Below are 24,136 nucleotides of genomic sequence, written 5' to 3'. Positions count from 1 at the left end.
TTTGCCTGAGCAGACACATCTGCCTTGTTCATATGGTCATAGAGTTCCCCAATAAATATATCATGAAATCTTATGCTAAACAGGGACTTTGTGGTAACTTAATCTATGGATGGGTGCCACAATGTCGACTAATAAGACGTAGTGGAAGACGTGGAAGAATCGATCAATGGATCTTTATATAGTCATAAAGCTGTAAGCTTTATGTAAGCTCCTAGGCCGGCAAACTGACATTTTAGAATAACCTCTATGTCCCTGGATTGAGTCTGTGGTACTGCCATCTCCCTTACAAATGTGCTGTCAAACTGTGCACGTAGTTTGTTATTTCTAATGAAAGGTTTTGGAAATTTAAAGGTAACTTTAAAACAAAGGTTGAGAGTCCCAAAGGTTGAGAACTTTGGGACTTGAAAGAGCTATAGCTTGTTTAATGCACGGTAAACTGAAGTTTAATGACAGCATGTTCAACTTTAGAGGGCTTTAAAATTGATTGGCAAGGGTGTGCAGTGAGCCTTAACATGACAGTTCTCTCAGCAGTCCAGCAAACAGCTGAGTGCTTACTGAATTTAAGAGGTCTTCTTTGCATAGCAGAAAGGGCTATAAGGCTTGTTAGTCTGTGCATCAAAAACCTAAAGAGAAGATGTTCACATTCTTTACAAGTACTGTTACTAAAGCACCTTATGGACTTTCTGAAAATGGGAAGCAATACTGGATAATAAATAAATATGCTGTGAAAGATACCCATATTTTTGTTGACAAAATACAGAGCCTAAGTTCTGAAAATGTGTGCCTTGTATCTCAGATACTTTCTTAGGTTTCACAGCCCTAGTTAGATAAATGGTTGTTGGTTAAATGACATTATGATTATTAAGACACCGTTAGAAAGAATATGAACTACTGTGTTCTCTGGATTATACACCTAAGTTTTGTTCTTTATAAACCTTATACTCCTTTATGCCATACTAACATATACAATGAGATTTTGTTCTTTGTAGTATTTGTAACTTTTTATTCCCTACGTATGGGTTATACCTTTTAAGTGTCATTTATTTACTTGTACACATCTTTGTGATACTATAAACTTTTGTTAGAATAAATACAATTTGGCTTAGAACCTGCACAATTAAACAAAACACTACTTACAACTGGGTCTTTTTAAGGGTAAGAATTCTACACTAATTCATTTAAAAGTAATGTAAAACTTACCTATGGTCCTCATTTGTAGCTATCAAGCTGGACACGTTCCGTAATATTCCACCTCCACTTTCAATAATGGCTAAAGTATTTGTCTGGCTTCGGTAAGTGAGAGTGCCAACCAGAAATGCAAGTGCACCATCTACAGCACATATATCAGCTTTATTCTCAGTGCAATGTGCTGACAAATTCCATAAGGCACTCAATACGCTTTTGAGGGTTGATTCCTATTAAGAAACAGAACATGCGTCATCTAATTAGAGTTGGAATGTGCCTCTTCCAACTTCTGTGTTTACTTCTATTGAGTAAGTTGTTAATTTTTTTAATTTAATTTTTTTAAAGAGAGAGAGAAAGTGTGAGCAGGGGACAGGGGCAGAGGAGAGAAAGAGAGAATCCCAAGCAGGCTCCACACTCAGTGCAGAGCCTGATGTGGGGCTTGATCCCCTGACCCTGGGATCATGACCTGAGCAGAAATCAAGAGTTGGACACTCAACCGATTGGGCCACCCCAGCACACCTTGAGTAAGTTATTATTATTGCACAACTCCCCTGCTCCTTGCCCCTCATGGGCAAAGTATTAGGAACTCTTCATTTAGGACAACTTTCATAAAATACCAAATGGAACTTAAGTGATATCCCCATAGAACAAGCAGAACACAATACTAAACTAATGACCTTTATGAACTTTATTCTATGTGTTTAGATGGTACACACATATCTTGCAAGAGCTCATATTAAATTTTTTAACGCTTATTTACTTTTGAGAGAGAGAGAGACAGAGAAACAGAGTGTGAGCAGGTGAGAGGCAGAGAGAAGGGGACACAGAATCTGAAGCAGGCTCCAGGCTCTGAGTTGACAGCACAGAGCCTGATGCAGGGCTCGAACTCATGGACTGTGAGATCATGACCTGAGCTGAAGTCGGATGGTTTACCAACTAAGTCACCCAGGCAACCCTGACAAGAGCTCATATTAGACTATGAGACGGAATTGGTGTGCATTCTGAAAAGATGACATTTCATGATAACAAAACCCAGAAAAAACCCTCTATATACTGACATGGAAAGATGTTTAAGATTTAATATTAAATAAAAACAGCAAGTTGTGTATAACAAACATTTATATCAATGCTCTAAATTTCCTGGTATCTTATTGTAATCCACTGCCAGCCCCAAGCAACTACTGATCTGTTTCTGTCATTATAGATTACTGCATGTGTCAATAGTTCATTAAAAAACATTTTTTTAAATGTTTATTTTTGAGAGAGAGAGTGAGAGAGCACGAGCAGGGGAGGGACAGAGAGAGAAGGAGACACAGAATCTGAAGCAGGCTCCAGGCTCTGAGCTGTCAGCACAGAGCCCAGCGCGGGGCCCAAGAGGTCATGACCTGAGCCAAAGTCGGATGCTTAACCAAATGAGCCACCCAGGTACCCCAATAGTTCATTTTTTTAATAGCCAAATAGTATTCCATTGTAGACATTCCATAACTTCTTTACCCATTCACCTGTTGATATACTTTAGAGTTCTGTCTAGTTTTTGGCTATCAAAATTGCTGACATCTGTGTTTAAGATTTTGTGTGAACAGAGGTTTCTCTTTGGTAAACACTTAGAACTGGAATGGCTGGGTTGTATGGTTGGTATATGTTTAACTTTAAAACACTGCCAAATGTTTTTCAAAGTGGTATATACCATTTTACATTCCCACCAGCAGTGTATGAGAATTCCAGCTGCTTAACATCCTAGACAACACTTGGTTAATCTTTTACATTTTAACCAATATATGTAATGGTATCTCACTAGTTTTAATTTATATTTTCCTCATGACTAATGACGTTGAGTATCTTTTTAAGTGCTTCTTGGCCATTTGTATATGTTTTTCCCTGTAAGAAATACAAGTGTTCTGCTATTTCAAGAGCGTTTTAATGGTATTTTTTATGCAGACCCTAAGTATATTTGAATATTATTGTTATAACCAGTTTTTTAATTGAATACTTTTCCTATTTCTAATTATATTTCAGTTGATTTTCTTGGGTTTTCCTGGTATAAAATAATTTCACAAAAATACATATACAAATAAATAAACAAAACTCCCAAATTCTTTATCTTCTCAAAAAAGGACATTTTGAAGAAAAATAATGTAGGCTGTGGGTCCAGGGGGAATGGTTGGGTGAAAGGAAGCCTGCTTAGTCCCAGATTTCAAGTTTAAGCTTTTCTTTTTAAATTAGCTTAGTTTATGAAGTAGATATGCCATCTGGTGATATTTCCTTTTGTAAGCAAACTATTATTTGAGGAATTCCTTGCCCTTGGGTCTTATCACCTCTTGATAGGGTGACTGTCAAAACTGAGGACTCTGGAGAGCACAGAGTAACACTAACACTACGTACACAGTGATTCTCCACTGGGGATGATTCTTTCCCTTTGCCCCTCTGGGGCACATCTGGTAATATCTGGAGACATTTTTGACTGTCATGACTGAGGGGAAGTGTATTGGTATCTAATGGACAAAGGCCAAATATGCTGCAAAACACCATACAAGGCACAGGTCAGTCCCTTAAAACATACAATTATCAGGTCCAAGATGCCAACAGTGTCAAATCCGAAAAACCCTGACTTACCCTAGGACACTTTGTACAATCTTTTCCATCTTAATACTTTAGTAGGAGTTTAGAGCAGTCTAAGAATAAGAACTGATGAGATAAGCGGGTCACGAATTAAGGAATCTCAGGGATGGGAAAAAGTAACCAAAGATGAAAATCCGAATGAGAATATTAAATGTTTTCAAAGGTACCTTTTTAACTTCCAAAGCACATTCCATTAATGCTTTCACACTTCCAACTTCGCGCAATGTCTTTTTACTATTTACATCTGCTCGCCAAGACAAATTCCTCAAAACACTTGCAATAACCTGCAAATGAAATCAATTTTAGAATAATTTGAATATAAAATAATTTATAGTTTTGTTCTCTTTTAGAGTGAGAGAGCAGGAGTGCCAGTGGGGGAGAGGGGCGGGAAGGGGGAGGGAAGAGAGGGAGAGAGGGAGAGAGGGAGAGGGGGAGAGGGGGAGAGGGGGAGAGGGGGAGAGGGGGAGAGGGGGAGAGGGGGAGAGGGGGAGAGGGGGAGAGGGGGAGAGGGGGAGAGGGGGAGAGGGAAAGGGGGAGAGAGGGAGAGAGGGAGAGAGAGAGAGAGAGAGAGAGAATGAATCTTAAGCAGGCTCCATGCTCAGCTCAGAGCCCAACCTGGGGCTTGATCCATGACCCTCGAATCATGACCTGAGCTGAAATCAAGAGCCGGGATGTTCAACTGACTGAGCCACCCAGGTGCCTCTATAGTTGTTTTGTTTTTAATGCTTTTTTTTTGTTTGTTTTTAAAGTTTTTATTTATTTATTTATTTTTATTTTATTTTATTTTTTTCAATATATGAAGTTTATTGTCAAATTGGTTTCATACAACACCCAGTGCTCATCCCAGAAGGTGTCCTCCTCAATACCCATCACCCACCCTCCCCTCCCTCCCACCCCCCATCAACCCTCAGTTTGTTCTCAGTTTTTAAGAGTCTCTTATGCTTTGGCTCTCTTCCACTCTAACCTCTTTTTTTTGTTTTTAAAGTTTTTAAAAATATTTATTTTTGAGAGAGAGACAGAATGCAAGTGGGGGAGGGGCAGAGAGAAAGGGAAGACACAGAATCTGAAGTAGGCTCCAGGCTCTGAGCTGTCAGCACAGGGTCCAATGCGGGGCTTGAACCCACGAACTGCAAGATCATGACCTGAGCCGAAGTCGGATGCTTAACCACTTGAGCCACCTAGGCGCTCCTTAATGCTACTGTTAAGAGTAGAAATCTACTAATAAAGAAATTCCTCCTAAATGCTAATATGGTGCCAAAAGGAATTCCTACAATATAATTATTTCCTTTATTCTGGTATTAATGTAACCATAATTGAAACATAAGACACTAAATATTGAGCCAAAGCTTAAATTAATCTAAATCATGATATTAACCCACAAATACCCCCAAAAAACATTTGTGATTCTAACTAGTACCTGCTGTAAGTCTTCACTTTCAGATTTTAGTTGGGCCACAAGTGCTCTCATGCAGCCTTTCATAGAGCAGAGTGTAGCCTGTAAAATTAGAAATGGAACAGAGGGTCAGTAACAAGGCAAAATGAAGCTGTGCTTTATTTTTGTCTAATAAACTTCAAATCCAGTTTTAACGGTCTCATTTTAATCATCCTAATATTTTATCCATAAAAGATGTAAAACCAGATTACATAAGTCTTTTGCTATCAGTTCTTTTCTTAGTATACTGGAGAAATAAAATGAATAAATGATAAGAAATAGTAAGCAAAGGGTTTTAAAGTAAAGTCTCTTATTTGGACGGAACCAATATATGTGTATACTTGCATACGTCATCGGGATTTTCAGATTTTTGCTCTCATTCCTAGGAACAGTATTTTAAATGCAATTATATAAATCCACTACTGTGTTCCATGTTTTGCCTTTGTTTAGGTGTAAGACAACGTAATGAGTAAGAATATGCAGTGGTGTGTGAAGTTCAGGTTTTTTATTAGTGAATGTCTAATGAGGAAAGGAAAAAAAAAATTAGTGAAAGGTAGTCTGTATGAAACTAACTCATACCAGAGAGATCTTAAGAAACAGATCTTCTAAAACATACCTTGTTGGCTACATCTCCAAAAGTCAAGTTTGTCAAAGCCATTCCAGCATATCGTCTCAATGTAATACTGTAGTGGTCATTAGTTAGCCCATACATTTCACAGTCCACCTGCAATAATTCTGCAATGGCCTGTAGTCCCCCTAATTTCAAAAGGGCAAGAGGAAAAAGACAATAATCTAAAATAAAACAAGTAATACCAAATTTAAAAACTAATTACTAGGAAAAAATCTCAAAGAATGAGAATATATGGTTTAAGTATGTCTTTAGAACTACAAGCTACAAAAACCGTTATAAAGAACTTTTGTGAAATGCACTCATAAAGTACAAATGATAATTACTCCATTTTCTGCCAGTTTTCTCCACCCTTCAAACCCTTGCATTAGTGAAGTGAACAATTATACTCTATTTACTACACACACACTGTATCTTCTCATTGATGAAGGCTACTTTCTAACACTAGATCTTCCCGCATGAAGGCAGAAAAAGGTAACTTATTTTTATTATTAGAACTTTACATTCTTCAATGTTATACACTATGGCCTAATTAATGTTTTTGGTTTGCCAAAGAATTATCCTTAGGAACCCTGAGATTTCTAAATAAAACGGCATGAAGCAAAGCCTTTTTTTTTTTTTTTTATGAAAAAGAATTATCTGTTCAACTTATTACTAAGTTCTATAAAACTACATATATATTTTAAAAAAATGCATATATATTTATATATTTAAAAAATTTTCTGACTTTTCTTTGATACTCTCAAGTGTCAAATACCAACTACACTAGAATTGAGTATTTTTTTCTCTGTGATTCCCACCACTGGGTATGCTCGACCCACAATGGTCAACACTAGGAAGGCAAGGAGAAAAATGAAGGAAAAGGAAAGGGAAAGACATAAAGGAAGGGGTAGTAACAAAACAGAACAAAATAAAAAAGGTAAAGCAAAATGGTGAGCAGGTGAATAAAAATAAAAATGCATATGGAGGCTATTCAAAATATTATTCATCATCAATGTTAATCATCATGGGACTAGGGATGTTGTTTTGTCACAGAGAAGTGGCTTAGAAAAAAGGAGGATGGATATAAACAGGCAATTCTTGGAAATTCTAAGTCTTAACAGTCAGGTTATTAATCTGAAAGAGGACTTGTACATTTAGTATTTTTGTAAATGATTTAGAAGGGTCAGTATGTAGAGGAATCTGCAAGTTTGTAAAAGTTCTAACTGGGGTCAAGAATTCCAAGCCAGGGGAATTAACTGTAGGAAGGCTGGTGCAAATCTTTATGACTAGCAGTAATGACAGATGAGTTTGAACATAGATAAGTGAAAATTAATTTGGTTAAGGAAAATCCAAACCATATTTAGGAAGGTTTTCCTCCAACCACCCATGATGATGGAAAAATACATAGCCAGTGAACAAAATACAGTCACTATCTTTATGGAGCTTATAGATTAGAGGAAAGGCAGACACTGAACAATTAATTAAGGTAAAATGGACTGTGAAGAAGCACAGGTCAAGGTAATAGGTGGATTTAACCTAGATTGGGAGGATCAAGAAAAAGGCTGAGGAAATAGAGTTTAAGACTTAAAGGATGAATGAGTATCTAAAATGGGTGGGACAGGAATAATACAAAAGCATTTTAGGCAGATGAAACAGTAAGTGCAAGAACCCCTGAACCTTAAATTAGCAACAAGGAGAAGGTCACAAGATGAGGCTATAAAAATGGGTGGAGACATCATGCAAGACTTTATATGTCACACCAAGGATTTCAGACAGGAGAAGGAGTAATTAAATGTGTGCTCTAAATAGACTCCTATGGTTGCAAGGTGCATAATGGATTACAATTGGACGTGTGGAGACAAATAAGACAAAGAACTGCAGAACAGAAGAGACGACAGTGGCTTGAACTGGAGATGAAAAGGAGAGCAGTGATGAGACAGATTTAAGAAGCAGAATGAAAGTACTCAGTTACTAAATGTAGGGGATAAGGAGGAGACAGTCATGGATGTCTCCCGAGGTTGTCTCCTGAGCAACTGGGTTGATTGGCATGCCATTTTCTGGGAAAAAGAACCCTGGAAGGGACAGAGATTTGGGGACGAAGGAGATAACAAATTCAGTTGGGGCAGTTGAGTTAAAAATGTGTGAAAAACCATCTAAATGAAGATGTCAGATGAACGATTTGATAATGTGTCTGAAACTCAGATTAAGACGTAAATCTGAAAAACACTGTAAATGAAGCCATGGACTGGAAGATACTGCCTAGGGAGAGACAAAGAAAACCTACAACAGAACTCTGAGGAATTTCTACCATTTAATACTTGAGTAAAGTATTAAGGAGCTTACTACTAGAAGGAGCCAGTAGAAGAAGTGAGAGTTCTGACTCATGAATGGAAATGGGAGTGACTGATGACTTGAAGACTGTGGCCCTATATACTGATAAGATCACCAAGATGTCGAGCATTATAGAGCAGGCTATCAATACCAAAACAAAACATACTATGCTTTGTGACTATATGAAATCCTGCCTGCTATATCAGTATCTGTGACACTTTCTTAAGAAAGTGAAATGATCTAATAAAGAAGGTCTCAAGAAGGCACTAAATGAACAAAGAGTTTTTTTGAACAGAAAAATTAAAAAACTCAGGACTGGGTTCTGAAAACAATGATTAAAGAAAGATATTGTCAATATCAGCAACACCATGAAGAAAAAGGAACATTCAATAAATTTTAGGATATCAGATAAAAGAGAGAATCTTTTATGATTTCAGGCAAATGAAAAAAAATTTCTGTAAATTTTAAGGCAATGAATATATATGTGAAAACTATAAATGGATTCACAAAAATATGATGTGAATTTATGACTGATAGAATAAAAAATAGATGCCCTAAGAAAACTTAGGCTTTTTCAAGGTAATGCAAAGATGATAAGCATAATTTTTTTCACATTCTGCTCAGTGTCTGTGTTTTAAAAAAGGGGTCCAGATGGACCAAATATAATCCAATGTGGTACCTCATAACCTTAAAGCTAATAGAGGACCAATGGTTTCAAAAGAAACCATTCAACAGAATCCTTAATTTAGACTTATATTAAAAAAAGATAATAGAAAGAGGATTCTTAGTTTTAAAAGGTGTATTTTTTCCTTTTACTTGGGTTTTCGATATCACCATTAGCATGAAACGTCTCATTCTAAAATAAACATTAGGGACTCAACATAAATATTCTATATATTGGTGTTTCACAAAATTTCCTTATCATAAGAATCACCTGGGTCACTTATTAAATGATTCCTAGGTACCCCCTCTGGAGATACTGCTTTACTAAGCCTGCTACAGGGCCAGGGAATCTATATGGTTTGACAAATACCTCTGGTGATTATTATGATCTAGTTTTGGAAATACTAATACAAATAAGCCATGAGTTCCTTGAAAGTCAGAACCATATCTTCATCATTTTTACCTCCAGGGCCTGGCATGGTTTCTAGGACAGAGTGGGCATTTAATCAATGTATATATCACTGATACTACAGTCTACAACCTGTGATACTAATTGATGCAAACCTAAATGACCTGGGTAAGTTGTAGAATCTTCTATGTACAAATGACAGTCCCAGCAGACTGGGCTTTGGAATGTCCCTTCATCTATTTGGGACTTCTTTCCTCCTTATCCCTCACTATCAGATACCTTGTGCTTAATTACTCCATCTCCGCACAATCCACAAACCTTGATCTTTCTTTTGCTTCATACAAATTTAGAGGCTAGGAATGAGAAGAAGGTAACCCCCTGTGGCTCTGTGCCAACAGTCACACCCCCAGAGGCCCCATCCTGCTCCTCACCTGCAAGCCCCTGCCCTAGCTCCTGTGATGAAATGCCCCGGGTAGCCTTCCTACCTGAAGAAGGAAGAGGAACAAATACTGAGTCTAGGTTTTACTTTGAAATTCAGATGATCAATGTGTCAGTCCTAATCTACAGTTCATTGGAACACAGGGACATTTACAGGAAAACCTTTGTAGTAGCTTAAAATTGGATTAGTTTTCTTGTTTATTCATGATTTTTATCCCCTTCCCATAATTACTAGCATTAAAAAAACACTCAAATGTAAAATTTTCACAAATGCTGAGATTGTAGTAAGGAGGGGCAAACTCATAAGACCACACTCAGTTCCATGGGAGGCTGGGGGGTGGGGGAAGGAAAGAGAATCAGATGGGCCAACTGCAAGGGCCTGTGGGAAGAAAAGCACGGCTGGAGGACAGGCCTGAGCTCACAAAGTACACAGCCCCCCAAAGTGATGACTCTGAAGGAGACAACACTCATTTTTGGCCATTTAGGTTCTCTGTGTTTAAGAGTCTCATGACTTTGTGACTTTTAAGATAAATGATGAATGACAATGATGAGGGTGGTAGGAATACAAAGTGGGGGCTGGAGTGTAATGTAAAATAAACAGCATGAAAAGCAAGGGCACAGCTACACTAAGATGGGAACTCAGTGTACGGTTCTTGCTTGTGGCACGACTAGAGATCCAGTTCACATGAGATGGCTCAGCATGATGCAATTATAAATACCACATGTGCAAAATGAACCTAGAAATCAAAGAAAAACCGTTACATGAAAAATGGGGTGCACAAAAATGCAGGTTATAAAAGGTTTAGAGTGTGTGATAACACATACACAAAAGAGTAATCCTTCCAAAACTAGTGGAATATTTCTAACTTAAATTAGACCATAATGCTTTTCTTCATTAACCAGTTTCAGAGATATTATGCTGCTTACCATGAAAATCCAGCAAAGTGCTGATAACCACAAAGATAAATGAGAATTTTAATAATAATTTCTTCTGGTGTCCATGAGAAGTGACTGAGTTCAAGAACAATCGCCTAGCTCCACATTTCAAAATAATTTAAATTACCCTCCTCATCAACTATCACATAGGGTCTACTGTGGCAACAGGGGCAAGGAGTAGCCCAGTTAGTAGTTCTGCTAACTGCTGTCTAAGATTTTGAAAAGTCAAGTTAGTTTAAACAAGGTAGCAGTGCCTATCATTAAAAACCTTTTTTTTGGGGCGCCTGGGTGGCGCAGTCGGTTAAGCGTCCGACTTCAGCCAGGTCACGATCTCGCGGTCTGTGAGTTCGAGCCCCGCGTCGGGCTCTGGGCTGATGGCTCGGAGCCTGGAGCCTGTTTCCGATTCTGTGTCTCCCTCTCTCTCTGCCCCTCCCCCGTTCATGCTCTGTCTCTCTCTGTCCCAAAAATAAATAAAAAAAAAAGTTGGAAAAAAACAAAACAAAACAAAAAAAAAACCACCTTTTTTTTTTCCTCCGGAAACAAGAGTATAATCATTTCCTACAAGGAGGAAGCAGGTGGTAATAGAAACATGTGGCATTATACTCCAACGATGATGAAAAATGTTGGTTTCTTCTACGGCATTAAGAAACATTTTTGTCTTACCAAGTTCATTCATTGCATGTCTATGTTCTTCATCAAATGAAAGTTTCATTAGAACACACACAGCAGGACAGATCTGATGTTCAACAGGAGCTGGCACTGAAAAATAAAATTGATACAAAACATAATGCTTTGTTTTCTCAAAAGCAATAATGTTTATTATACTTAATAAAAAAAAACAAGGCTAATATCCCTAATGCATAGTAGTTTAGTAGATCAACAAATATTTGCTGAATAGATGAATAAATACGACAAACATGGAAAAGAAAATATGAGTAAAGGGTTTTTCTTGGTTCCAGAAAAATATTTACCACTTACCTGCCTTTAACCAAATCTGTTAGCATAAATCCCTTGCAGGTTTATGCTATAACTCAAATAATAATTTAAAATTATGTTGAATATATAAAAGAATAAAAACACTTTGGTATAAAGTTGTTTTGTTATAATTTCTATTTAAACTATTGTCATGAGTGTGGGTTAAAAACACTTAGCTGTGTACAAATGTAATAAAGAAATCCAGTATAGGGCACCTGGGTGGCTCAGTTGGTTAAGTGGCTGGCTCTTGGTTTTGGCCCAGGTCATGAACCCACAGTTCTTGAGTTTGAGCCCTCCATCAGGCTCTGCACTGACAGTGTGGAGCCTGCTTGGGATTCTTTCTCTCTCTCTCTCTCTCTCTCCCTCCTTCCTTTCTCTTTCAAAATAAGTAAGTAAAAACTTTAAAAAAAAAAAAAGAAGAAATACAGTATGAACCTAGTAGAGAAAGCTTACTATATAGATAGAGAGTAAACAAAAATCTAAAGAGACGTCCAAGAAAATATACCTTCACATTTAATACCATGTACAAAGTTTCAAAACTCATTATGTGAAATCAAAATTTTAAAAGTCTATTTTTCAGAAGTAATAATATTTAATTTAACCATTTTGAGAACAATTCTTAAGATCACAAAATACAAGTTGTTACATGATTGTAGATACCCAGAGAAAACAATTCCATAAAGACAATATTCTCTCAGTAAAGTATCTTACCAGTTTTCCTCATCCCTAGGACAAACAGATATAAAGGACCATTTCTGCTATTTTCTCATTCTTGAAAATTTGTAAATTTAAAATACATTCACCTTTATACGTAAGCTAAAAAAAACCTGCTAAATCTTCCTAGATGGTGTTCTCACCATCACCCCTTGTCCCTAAATCAACAGGTTACTACAACAGTCCCCACCCTGTGTGCCTCTGTGTGTGTGTGTGTGTGTGTGTGTGTGTTTTCTTACCAGGTGAAAAGAAGATCTTACCTTATATACTTACTGCTTTTGGTTCTTGCTACAGGAATGAAGTAACTTATGTCCCCAAGGGTCCCAACTCCCATGTTCCCTGCTGATGGAGAGGGGTTGGTTGCCCAGGGTTTCTCCCTCAGCAAAGAGCTGGGTGGCTGATCACTCCCAGTAAGTGGGGCCCATGGCCTGAAGTAGGATGGTACAGTGGGAAGAGCACTGGGTTGAGAGTCAGAAGATCTGGCCTCTGTTCCTGACTCTACCACTTAGTAGCTATGAGGCTTCAGGCAAGTCTTTCAGCCACTCCGAGCCTCAGTTTCTTTATCTGTAAAATGGAGATAATACTTTCCCTTCCTACTTCACAAGGTTGTTGTGAGGGCCAAATAACATAACAGATATAACATATCTCTGCATCCACTGAACAGAATGTTATGCAAATGTAAAGATTATGGTGTGGTCACTAACTGCTGAAGAAACTTGTATAAAGTCACTTTCTTGAGCTTAATCTATAAAAGGAAAGGGATGGAAAAACATAATTGCTCAAGTTCTTTCTAAATATACTATGATGCTATGACTATATATCTCTTGATTCCCTGTACTTTTTTGGTTGCCCTTTGCTCAATTTTTTCTAGAAAAATACAGACTTAAGCTTTAAACTATGTTAGCAGTGTAGATGGCTACTATGAACTTCCCATTCCTATATCCCACTCATATTCCACTCATAAAGACGACATACTAACTTAAAAAGTTTTCATTTACAAAACTTTACATTTGCTTTGTAACATGCACTACAGGGAACATACTTGGATTTTTGTCCTGGTCCATGCCTTGTTCATGGGCTTCCTGCCACTCCCAACAGGTTTCACAGTAAGCTCGTATCTGTTCCAAAAGATGAAGGACTCGGATTTCACGCCTGCCTCTCTTGTCATCAGGCTGTGAGTGAATGATGTTGTGAAGTGCTGCACTGGCCCTGGCCCGAGCCTCTTTACTGCCCCGGGAATTTCCCAACAACACAGAGTCTTTGTCATTGCCATGTAAAAGCTGGATGAGGAGAGGAAGACATCCAGACTGTCGCATGGATATACAGCTGTCTTGGGAGCTAGACATAGCTAGCAAAGTTCGCGACATATCATCCTTATCATGAGTACCAAGCATTGATAACAATGAATACACCATTTCCACCTGTGGGCCAAATGAGTTTAGAAACAAAATTATGACTTTAATATCCAAATGCTAACACCAATGAAGTGATGAATGGGATATTTATTGTAACTCATTAAAAAGAAAAACAAAACTCAAAACCCCCTTTCCAGGATGAAGTAATGAGCATTATTTCAAAATCCATATAATCATCACCAATTTGTTTATATGAATAAACAGAAGCAGTGGTGACATACAGTGTTGAAAGAGAGAGTAGCTTCTTACATACTTAAACTGCCCTTTTTCTGGAATAGCTGGTAATAACCCATTGATTATAATGAATGACAATCAAACGATTTCACACACACACACACACACACACACACACACACAATGAGGAATGTGGTTTATTTAAATGTACAATTTAAAATTTTACTGTACTTCTTTTAATTTATAACTATAATCAATAAATAGAAAACTTTTCAACAATTATTTACTACATACTAGTTTTCAACAATCACTAACCTTTACCAGATTATAATATTGTTAAAAGTATATAATTTCTCCCTTATACATATAAAAATATTCTGCCATAAAAGGAAGAATGCCATGATCATATAGGGAGTACAAGGCCAGGATTCTTTTTTTTTTTTTTTTTTAAGTTTATTTATTTTGAAAAAGAGAGTGAGGGTGTGTGAGAGTAGGGGGAGAGGCACATAGAGGGAGAGAGAAAGAGAGAGAGAGAGATAGAGAGAGAGAAGGAGAAAGAGGGAGAGAGAGGGAGAATCTTAAGCAGGCTCCATGCTCAGGGCAGAGATTGACTCGGGGCTTGATCTCACGAATCATGAGTTCATGACCTGAGCCGAAATCAAAAGCTGGACGCTCAACCAACTAAGCCACCTAGGTGCTCCAAGGCCAGGTTTCTTTCTTTCTTTTTTTTTTTTTATGTTTGTTTATTTTTGAGAGAGGGAGAGACAGAGTCCGAGCGGGGGAGGGGCAGACAAAGAGGGAGACAGAATCCGAAGCAGGTTGCAGGCTCTGAGCTGTCAGCACAGAGCCGGATGCAGGGCTTGAACTCACGAACCGTGAGATCATGATCTGAGCCAAAGTTGGGACACTTAACCAACTGAGCCACCCAGGCGCCCCTTTCAAGGCCAGATGTCTTAACCATTTTTTTTTTAAAGCAACCAGTAAACATCAATAACTCTCTGACAACAAATTCTAAGGGTTTGCTCAGAAGCAGATTAGACTGGAAACAGCACCCAGTTATCTTGCACCATGGTTAGCCTCATTTCAATGTGAGAGCTATTACATAAAAATCGAGGCTATTATATAAAGAATGTATCATCTCTATAAATCAGTGGTTCTTAATCAGGGGTGATTTTGGCCCTCTTAGGACATGCTTTGCTTTGGAGACATTTTTTGGTGTCACAACTGCAAAAGAAAGTGTTATGGGCATTTAAAAGATAAAAGACCAGAGATACTGCTTAACATCTTATAATAAAGAATTATCCAGTCAACAATGCTGAGGCTAAGAAACTCTAAATACATAAACACACACTACTTTTTAGATATTAAAGTTTTAGGAAGGGAGAACCGTGGAAAACTGGGCTTTCAAATTTTGGCCCCACTACTTAGGAATGAGCTGTGTGACACTACCAAGTTATTTGATTTCTGAGACCAGTTTTCTCAATTGCAAAATGGAGACATTAACCTAATGAGATTTCCTCTGTGAAGATTAAATGAAATAATACCTGTATAGGACAGTAGCTGGCATTAAAAAATGTAGTAAGGTCTTAATATGATCATTCACCAGTTACTTCAACAGGAAATGGTATTCTAGCTGCCGATTTTCATGCAGTAGTACTGCTGAATATTAGATTTTCTTTATAGTAAGAATTACATGTTGATGTTGGACAGATCTGGGGATGAATTCCAATTTAAATATGCAATAGCTGCCTGAACTTTTTTTGCTTCAGTTTTCTTATTTAAAAAAGTGTTTTTGAGATTAGAGAAAATGTACACATAACTTCTAACACAGTTACTGGCATACCAGAGGTCTCAATTAGCAGCTGTGAGTTATTAAAAGTATTAAATCTCATATTAACAATTATCTCTGATTACTCTAAATTCATTTCTTAAATCAGCATTATTTCAGTAACACTTTTCCTAAGAGCCATTATATTGTCAAAGTAAAGAAAGATTATACATAGAGTATTCTGTGAAAACAGTTAATGAATTAGTGAGATTTAACTAAAAATATACTGTTTAGTTAAATTAGAATTTCATCTTTGTCAATATAATATTAAAGACTCTGGCCAACTTATAGAGATGACAACAATACAATAATTATTTTCTTTTTAAAACATACCATTCTAAAGTCCTAAAATACTTGCTAATATCTGAGAGACTCTAAAAAAACTAGCTTACCAACACTGGGTAACATTCCATTTTGATAATTTTTCTATTCACTGAATATTTATTAAACACCCTTATGTGCAGGTTCTGTGCTAGACGCTGCAAAAGACTAAGGAAAAAAGTCCCTATTTCCAAGAGAACTTCATGCAGGGGGATGTAGGTGGCTCAGTCTGCGTCTGACTCTTGATTTCAGCTCAGATCATAATCTCATGGTTCATGAGATGGAGCCCCTTGTTGGGCTCTGTGGACGGCATGGAGCCAGCTTGGGATTCTCTCTCTCCCTTCCCCTGCTTGCACATGCTTTCTTTCTTTCTCTCTCAAAACAAACAAATAAACATTAAAAAAAAAAAGAAAAAAAAAAAAAAAAAGAAAGAGAGTACTTCATGCAAACTTCAGTGACCCCGAGGAGGTAGACAGACCACAAGGGGAGGTGAGAGGAACTTGGGAATCAGAAAATGTTCTGTAAAGAAGTAAAGCCCAAGAAGAGCTCTAAAGGCTGCCTCGGATTCTGACAGCCATTTTGTGGTGGTGTAGAAAGTGGATGTGTGTGCCATCATAGGCAAGTCATGGAGGCAGAAAAGTTACAGGTAGTGCGTGGGAAGCAGCAAGGAAGCCAGTGTGGCTGGAGCTTAGAGTACTTGCAGAGAAGTGCACGATAAAGCTGAAAAAGAATAAAAAACTAGCTAATTTGGCAGTTTTTATAATCCTTTTTCCTTTGTGCCCTCTTGTATAAAAAGATGTTTCTTTAAGAAGAGATGGAACCAGAATTGTCCTCTAGCTGAATTTAAAAGATGAGTGAAGAATGTTTTAGAGCAAAGTACTCATAGTATTAGTGACCAGAGTTTGTAATCTTCTGTTACCTTGGTTCCCAGATGACTTGTCAGCCTTCGAGGAGCAGAGTGTGTGCTACCAGAACTCAAAACACTGGCTGTTTCATGATCCATTCGCGCAGCTGAACCCTAGAAATTAAGCAAATTATGAATAGAATGATCTAGATTATAAACAAATAGAGCTAACTTCATGTTAAGGTGCACCAAATGAACTGTCTTTAAGGTAAAGAGCTAAATACGCAATTAAAAGTGTGGACATTTTAACACTCAAGATGAGTATTTTTACCTGTGAACTTAAGTAGGTTTTAAGGCAAAAATGAAGAAAAGGAGATGTGCTGCAAAAGAAGTTAAACTACTGTGTGGAAGTAACCAAACACTGAAGCAATTCTAAGAGTGGTATTTTTCCACAGATCAAAACAGATGAAACCACATTTGGTCAAATAAACATTTATTGATAGAAAGCTTTATTGATTGATGAAATGCTCTAAATTACCACACAAAACTAACTAGGAATTTGGTTCAGTCTAACTTCTCCAGGAGCTCATAGTATAGAGAGGACTGCTTAAAACCTCATTGGAGAAAGAGATGAAAAAATAAATAACTGCACTGTGATGTTACAAGCACCACAGCAGAAAAATGCATAAAATACTTAGGGAAAACAGGAAGAAACAACTACTTGCTAAGGAACTACTAAAGGCTGCATAAAGTAACATTTAAGGTAGGCCTAGAATCTTGGAGTAGGGAGACATATAGAACAGTCTGTGTAAAGGTAATAAATATGAGAGCATGGAGTATTTGTTTAATGTGGACAGAGCACAAGGTGTATGGTGGGAGATAAAGATTGGGTTAAATTATTAAGTGTTTCATGAGTCATTTTAAACATGTTGCTTTCAAACCATGGGCGTTGTGGAGCCACTAGACTTTAGGCAGGAGGATGGCACAACCAGAATTATACCTTTAAAAGAGTATGAAAAGACAGGATGCAGAGCTCAAAGATGGCAAATCAGGAAGAGGGTATTTTCAACAGCTGAGCAGTGAGCAGGACACAAAGTAAGGAAGTGAGAATACTCTATATTAAAAATTTTTTTTTAAAAAAATAATTAGAGTGCGCGTAAGAGAGAGAGAGAGAGAGAGAGAGAGAGAGAGAGAGAGAGAATATCTTAAGCAGGCTCCATGCTCAGCATAGAACCTGATACAGGTTCTCAACTGACTGAGTGCCCTGGGGATATGCATGTGTAGGGGACAGAATCAATTGGTTTGCTAACTGACTGGATGTGAGTAAAGAGACACTGGGAGCCAAGGACAACGTGGAGGCACTGAGCTTGGATAAATGCATGGATAATGCTGGTATTAAAAAATACATAAAACTCAGGAAGAGATAACAGATTTCAGTGTGGGAAGTGAGATCACCATTCAATATACTGACCCCCAGGAAAAATGGACATGTGAAAACCAGGATGCAACTCTGGACATATTTATCTGGGGCTGCAGATAAATATGTGGGACCTATTAAAATAGAGGACATAGCTAACACAATTCATTACTGATTAAAAATAATGATTATAAGAATAACATCCACCTAGATAGCAATATTGGCAGGTATTCTGTTGTAGTTCTTAACCTTTCAAAAGGAAAAGCTAGAATGTAAACTTTTTGAAGGCAGAAACAAATTGTATGTGGTAGTAATCAAAGAGTACATAAGAAGAAGTTTCTCTTTACAGAAGTATTCCAGCTAATTTTGCACCCCTAATGAATTAATGGAGCTGGGCATAAGGTATCAGTTACTGATAATATCACAAAAAGAGAGACAACCAGACATTATGTGCTTCCTGACTAAAGATGAGAAGACCATAATGCCACTCTGAAAAAGACTTGCAAAAATAAAACAAAACTGGGGCGCCTGGGTGGCTCAGTCGGTTGAGCGTCCGACTTCAGCTCAGGTCACGATCTCACAGACCGTGAGTTCGAGCCCCGCGTCGGGCTCTGGGCTGATGGCTCAGAGCCTGGAGCCTGCTTCCAGTTCTGTGTCTCCCTCTCTCTCTGCCCCTCCCCCGTTCATGCTCTCTCTCTGTCTCAAAAATAAACGTTAAAAAAAAAAAAAAATAAAAAAAAATAAAACAAAACAACTGAAAATCCAAGGCGAATTCTATCTCTAGATCCAAATACCAATTTATTGGAAATACAGAAGATAGAAATGTCAAACTACATACCATGGAGATGTTATCAGTAAAATCCAGACTTTGGAAAACTGTATAAAACAAATAGCTTTGGTTCTTTAACAAATAAACATCCAGAAAACAAGAGACAAAAAAGGAAACTATAGATTAAAAGACTTTGCAGACTATAACCAAACCCAATCACGAACCTTACCTGAAAAGAGTCAAATAAATTGTGAAAAATTATGACATTATGAAACAACTGCAAATTTGAATACTGACTGGATAATCCGATATATTACTATTAGTTCCTTTGGGAATATAATAATGGCAATATAGTTATATATTTTGAATTTTTTTTTTTTTTTTAAGTAAGCTCTATGCCCAATGTGAGAGCTTGAACTTGAGACCCTGAGATCAAGAGTTACATGCTCTACTGGCTGAGCCAGCCAAGTGCCCAAATAGTTGTATATTTTTAAAAAGTGTTCTTATCTTTTGGAAATACAGAGTGAAATATTTATGGAAGAAAGGATGATGCTGGATCGTCTTCAAAAATAAAATGGGAGGGCAAGGTAGATAGGGTACATGTGGGTTATTCTATTATTCTATCTGTCTCTGTATATGTTTGAAGTTTTGCATAGTAAAAAGTTTTAAAATGCTTATTAGCAGCAAAGTGTTCTCCTCTATCATTTCATTTCTTTCTCAGTCTTGGCTGATCTTCATCACTACTTACTGGCTCTCACTAGAGATCTGGTTCTAAACTTTAAATAGAAAAGCTAAGAACAAATTCATAAATGAATTACACATACAGTTATATACTAAGCAAGCAGGGATCTGACCTGTATAATTTACTTCTAACTTCGTCTTTCATTTCATTTCTTTACATTTAACTTCCAGGGGAGATTAATCACAGATCAAGAAACACTATTTCTAGAAGGGATGCCAGATCTTCCTTCCAATTAACATATATTTACTGTTATCTACTATTTACCAGGGACTGTTAGGATATGAAAATGGACAAAACTAGATAAAATCTTTGCCCTTCTGGAGTTTAGTCTAGTGGGGAAAATCAATACTAATAAAATAATCACACAAATAAATGTAAACTGCAAATGTAGTCTTCTTCAAAGAATAAGAATGTCCTAGGATGGCCTATAACAATGGGATTTGTATGTTCAAGCCTCTTGGGAAAGTCATGCTTAAACGCGAAGACACGTGGACTGATGTTAATGGAGTAAAATGGGATGAGAAGAGCACTATATGGAAGGGGCATAGATTGTGCACAGGATGCCCAGGAAAAGAAAGCCCAATAAATATGAGCTACTAACAGGCCAGTGTGGCTGAAGTGGTAAGAGCAAAGTGTGACGTAAAGCTGACAAGTTTGATAAGAGCTAGATTATACAGGTCCTAATAAAGGGTTATCTTATTCTAAGAACCAAGGAAGCCAATAAAGGGTTTTATAACGAGGTGATTAAATCTTTGTAAAGATCATTCTGGCAGAAAGGATGTGGGCCAGAAACCAGTGAGAGAGGGTGTACAATGTACTTCACACAGTGATAGGGATAAGTCCGCAAGGATAGGAGCTTTGCTGCATCATGCTACTTTGATCCTGAGAGAGTCAGAGATCTGATTTTCATATTCAATTATTGTCAATGGTTTTTATTTCTGGAGCAAATAATAAAACAAAAAAAGAAATCCCAAGAGGTTGTCATGTATATAGATCCTATTAAGATAGTTAAAGGAATCTTGGTTAATTGAATCACAGTCCCACAGATATAGATCACTCAGCTACATCAGGATTTGGAGTAGCTGTAGTATTGTTTTAAACAGTGACTAAAAGTAACCAAATAGATGACATTAGCAATATTAGTGCCACAGAAACACCGATTTGGTGGCAGAGTCTATGGCTAATATTGCCAAACAAATGTCTTATCATATTTACCACAGAATCTATGGCAATATCAAAATTCACCATTTGAAGAATGAATACTTGCCACCGATTCAATGTTTTTAACAGATCTCATGCTCATCACAAAAAATTCACACAATACATAAAAATGTAAATATGAAAGTAAAAACAACATAATCCCAACACTAGAGATATCATTGGTAACATTTTGAATATTCCTTCATTTTTCTATGCATGTACACACATATACATATGTACAGTATGGAAGATTACTTATTTTAAGAAAAAATATTAAAATTATTTTTCTAAATTAATAGCATGTATTAATACTCGGTAAACATTAATTTTTTTTAATGTTTATTTATTTTTGAGACACAGAGCACGAACAGGAGAGGGGCAGACAGAGAGACACACAGAATCTGAAGCAAGCTCCAAGCTGTCAGCACAGAGCCTGACGTGGGGCTCGAACCCATGAACCATGAGATCATGACCTGAGCCAAAGTTGGATGCTTAACCAACTGTGCCATCCAGGTGCCCCAAACTCAGTAAGCATTTAAACATTTACTGTCTATCAAGTACTATGTTAGTTTGCTCGGTTACAATGGTGAGCAATGGCAATATAGTTCAGCTTAAAGGATTTTAAAAAGGAAGACAATTAAACCTATAATAAATTGTGCTAAATTCGGTGAGAACAGAAATAGTACCTGATAGAGCACTTAATCAGTTCTAGGGAGGCAGGAGCAAGGAAAATGTCCTGGAAGAGTGCCTGCCATTTAAACTGAGGGGAAGGATGAGTAGAACACATATTGGTGAACTGAAACAGAGGAGAGTTCCAGGCAGAGAGTGGAAGGACTGGACATACTCAAGGACCCGAAGAAGCTGAAGTTGAGGGAGTGTAGAGAAATGGGGGCATATAGTGATAATGTTGAAAAAGCAGGCAACAAAGAATTTGGATTTTATTCTTTGGGCAGTGGGTAGCCACTGAAAGGTTTAAATAAATAAGCAATATAAGCAGGTATTTTGGAAGGATCACTCTGATTATAATATGAAAAATATACTAGAAAAGGCAAGGCTGAAATAGAAGATCTCTATATAAACAGAGATCTAATTTATCATTTCTAACATTTGTATGGATGTTTCATGTACCACGTAGGTTCTATGAGGCCTGGGACTGTTTGTCCTCTTCAATTCGATCTCTCCAGAGTCTACTATAACATCTGGCACATAATTTTACTTAAAAAATCATAATTATTAGTTATTAACAACAATAAGCTATTATGTTTAATGAGTGTCTATATCCACCAAAAACTGTATTAAGTACATATTGCATTTAGTTCTCACAACGATATCATCTTATTTTGCTAGAGGAAACACTGAAGCTCAGAGTTTATACTTGTCCAAGATCAGTCTCTCAGCTAGTTAGCAGAGGAATGGGATTAATCCCGGTACTGCTGACTCCAGAGCCATTTAACCACTTATCTCAGTCAAATGATAATTTACTCAGTTACCTATTGATTAATATACATTTATTTCTAATTTTTGTTATTATAAATAATATGATGAATCTCTTCAAACATGTCTGAACACTCTTGACTGAGTACCTCATAGCATAAAATGTTAGATATTGCAATGATGACCCACAAGGCAGGTACAGCTAGAAATTTAGATGCTTATTTACAAAACTGCTTTTCAGAAAGGTTGTTCCATTTCACACGAGAATGCTTATAAACTTACCATTATCAACACTGAATGTTAATGATCTTTGTCTACCCAATGGCATCCAAAAAAAAAAAAAAATCTTATTTTGGCTATAGTTGATATTTATATATCATTACTATGAAACTGATGACCTTTCCATATGTTTAAACGTCATTTTATTTTTCTTTTTAGTTCCTGTTCATGTCACGTCATTTGTTCATGTTTTAATGATCTTTAATTAATTTATACTTTATGTATTTTGAAACGTAACTTTTTCTTGTTATAAATAATTGTAAATAATGAGATCTTAATTTTTGTCTTGTAACCATGCCATAATTTTATGGTGTACTTGAGTTTTATGTTTTTATGTGAAAGCTACTGATTTTTTCCGTTTTCCCACCTCATGATTTCCCTCATGATTATAATCATTCTACCCACATTTTTCTAATCTTTATATGTATATATTTTCTAATCTTTTTATATTTTTAATTTTTATTTCTGACATGAAATCTAATCTACTTAGAATTAATTCTGATATAAAAAGTGTGGTAAGGATCCAATTATTATTATTTTTAAAGTTTATTTATGTTGAGAAAGAGCAAGAGAGTGCATGCTCATAAGCAGGGAAGGAGCAGAGAGAGAGGGAGAGAGAAAATCACAGGCAGGCTCCGAGCTGTCACCACAGAACCCAAATCGGTTCTTGAACTCATGAACTGTGAGATCATGACCTGAGCTGAAATCAAGAGTCAGATGCTTAACCAACTGAGCCACCCAGGCACCCCTCAGTTATTAGATTTTAAATGGGATAGACAACTTATTGATAAATGAGACTTTAAAATACATAATAACTGGAACATGATCCAAAGCATTAATAGGTGGTCTAATCTGAGGCAAACAATTTTTTTCTGTCAAGAACATAAAAATTTTCTTCTTTCTAGATATGTGGAGGAAAATATAAACTTCCCGAATAATTCCCAAAATATAAAGAATAACTCAAATGTGTTAAATATAATTTCTTTTGCCCCAGTTTACCATTTATAGCTGAAGTTTTCCCCCAGTATAATGGTAATTAGTAATACTAAAAATGAAGTATCTCTTTTTTTAACTCAGTAAAATAAATTTACATAATTATGAGACATTTTAAGCTTTAAATTTTAATACATTTCTTTTTTAAAAATATAGTATCATCAAAAACAACCAGAGACACTAAAGGAGTATTTTACATCATGAGTAGGGAAATTATCTTTAAAAACTTAGTGAAATTCTATTTTAAAAAATCACTCATTTACAACAAAAAAATATTCATTGAAAAAAATGTGGAGAATATGTAACACCCCAAGGAAAATTCTGTCATATGAGGATGCATTCCAATAAAACTCTAATAGAAAACTAATGGCAGGATAACAAGACAACCGTTTTACATTAAAAAAAAAA

At 36.7% G+C, this 24,136-nt stretch overlaps 1 protein-coding gene across 5 annotated transcripts in view; it reads right to left on the bottom strand.

The window, feature by feature from the left end:
• Positions 1-24,136, bottom strand: part of APC (APC regulator of WNT signaling pathway) — a 149,042-nt gene that overhangs the window by 8,147 nt on the left and 116,759 nt on the right. For 2 of the 5 annotated variants that reach the window (XM_042945219.1, XM_042945226.1), the window contains exons 9-16: positions 16,970-17,068; positions 13,355-13,733; positions 11,287-11,382; positions 9,681-9,734; positions 5,853-5,992; positions 5,222-5,299; positions 3,972-4,088; positions 1,201-1,415 (exon numbers count right to left, since the gene is read on the bottom strand). In XM_042945219.1, coding sequence (XP_042801153.1) covers positions 1,201-1,415; positions 3,972-4,088; positions 5,222-5,299; positions 5,853-5,992; positions 9,681-9,734; positions 11,287-11,382; positions 13,355-13,733; positions 16,970-17,068 — 1,178 coding nt within the window. The remainder of the gene's footprint in view (positions 1-1,200; positions 1,416-3,971; positions 4,089-5,221; positions 5,300-5,852; positions 5,993-9,680; positions 9,735-11,286; positions 11,383-13,354; positions 13,734-16,969; positions 17,069-24,136) is intronic. The other 3 variants (XM_042945245.1, XM_042945234.1, XM_042945253.1) reach the window with 3 other exon arrangements.

Source organism: Panthera leo, chromosome A1, assembly GCF_018350215.1.
Source record: "Panthera leo isolate Ple1 chromosome A1, P.leo_Ple1_pat1.1, whole genome shotgun sequence".
In the NCBI taxonomy this organism is placed as follows: domain Eukaryota; kingdom Metazoa; phylum Chordata; class Mammalia; order Carnivora; family Felidae; genus Panthera; species Panthera leo.
Note: the sequence above shows the minus strand (reverse complement) of the source record. Positions and strands in the feature narration are given on the sequence as shown.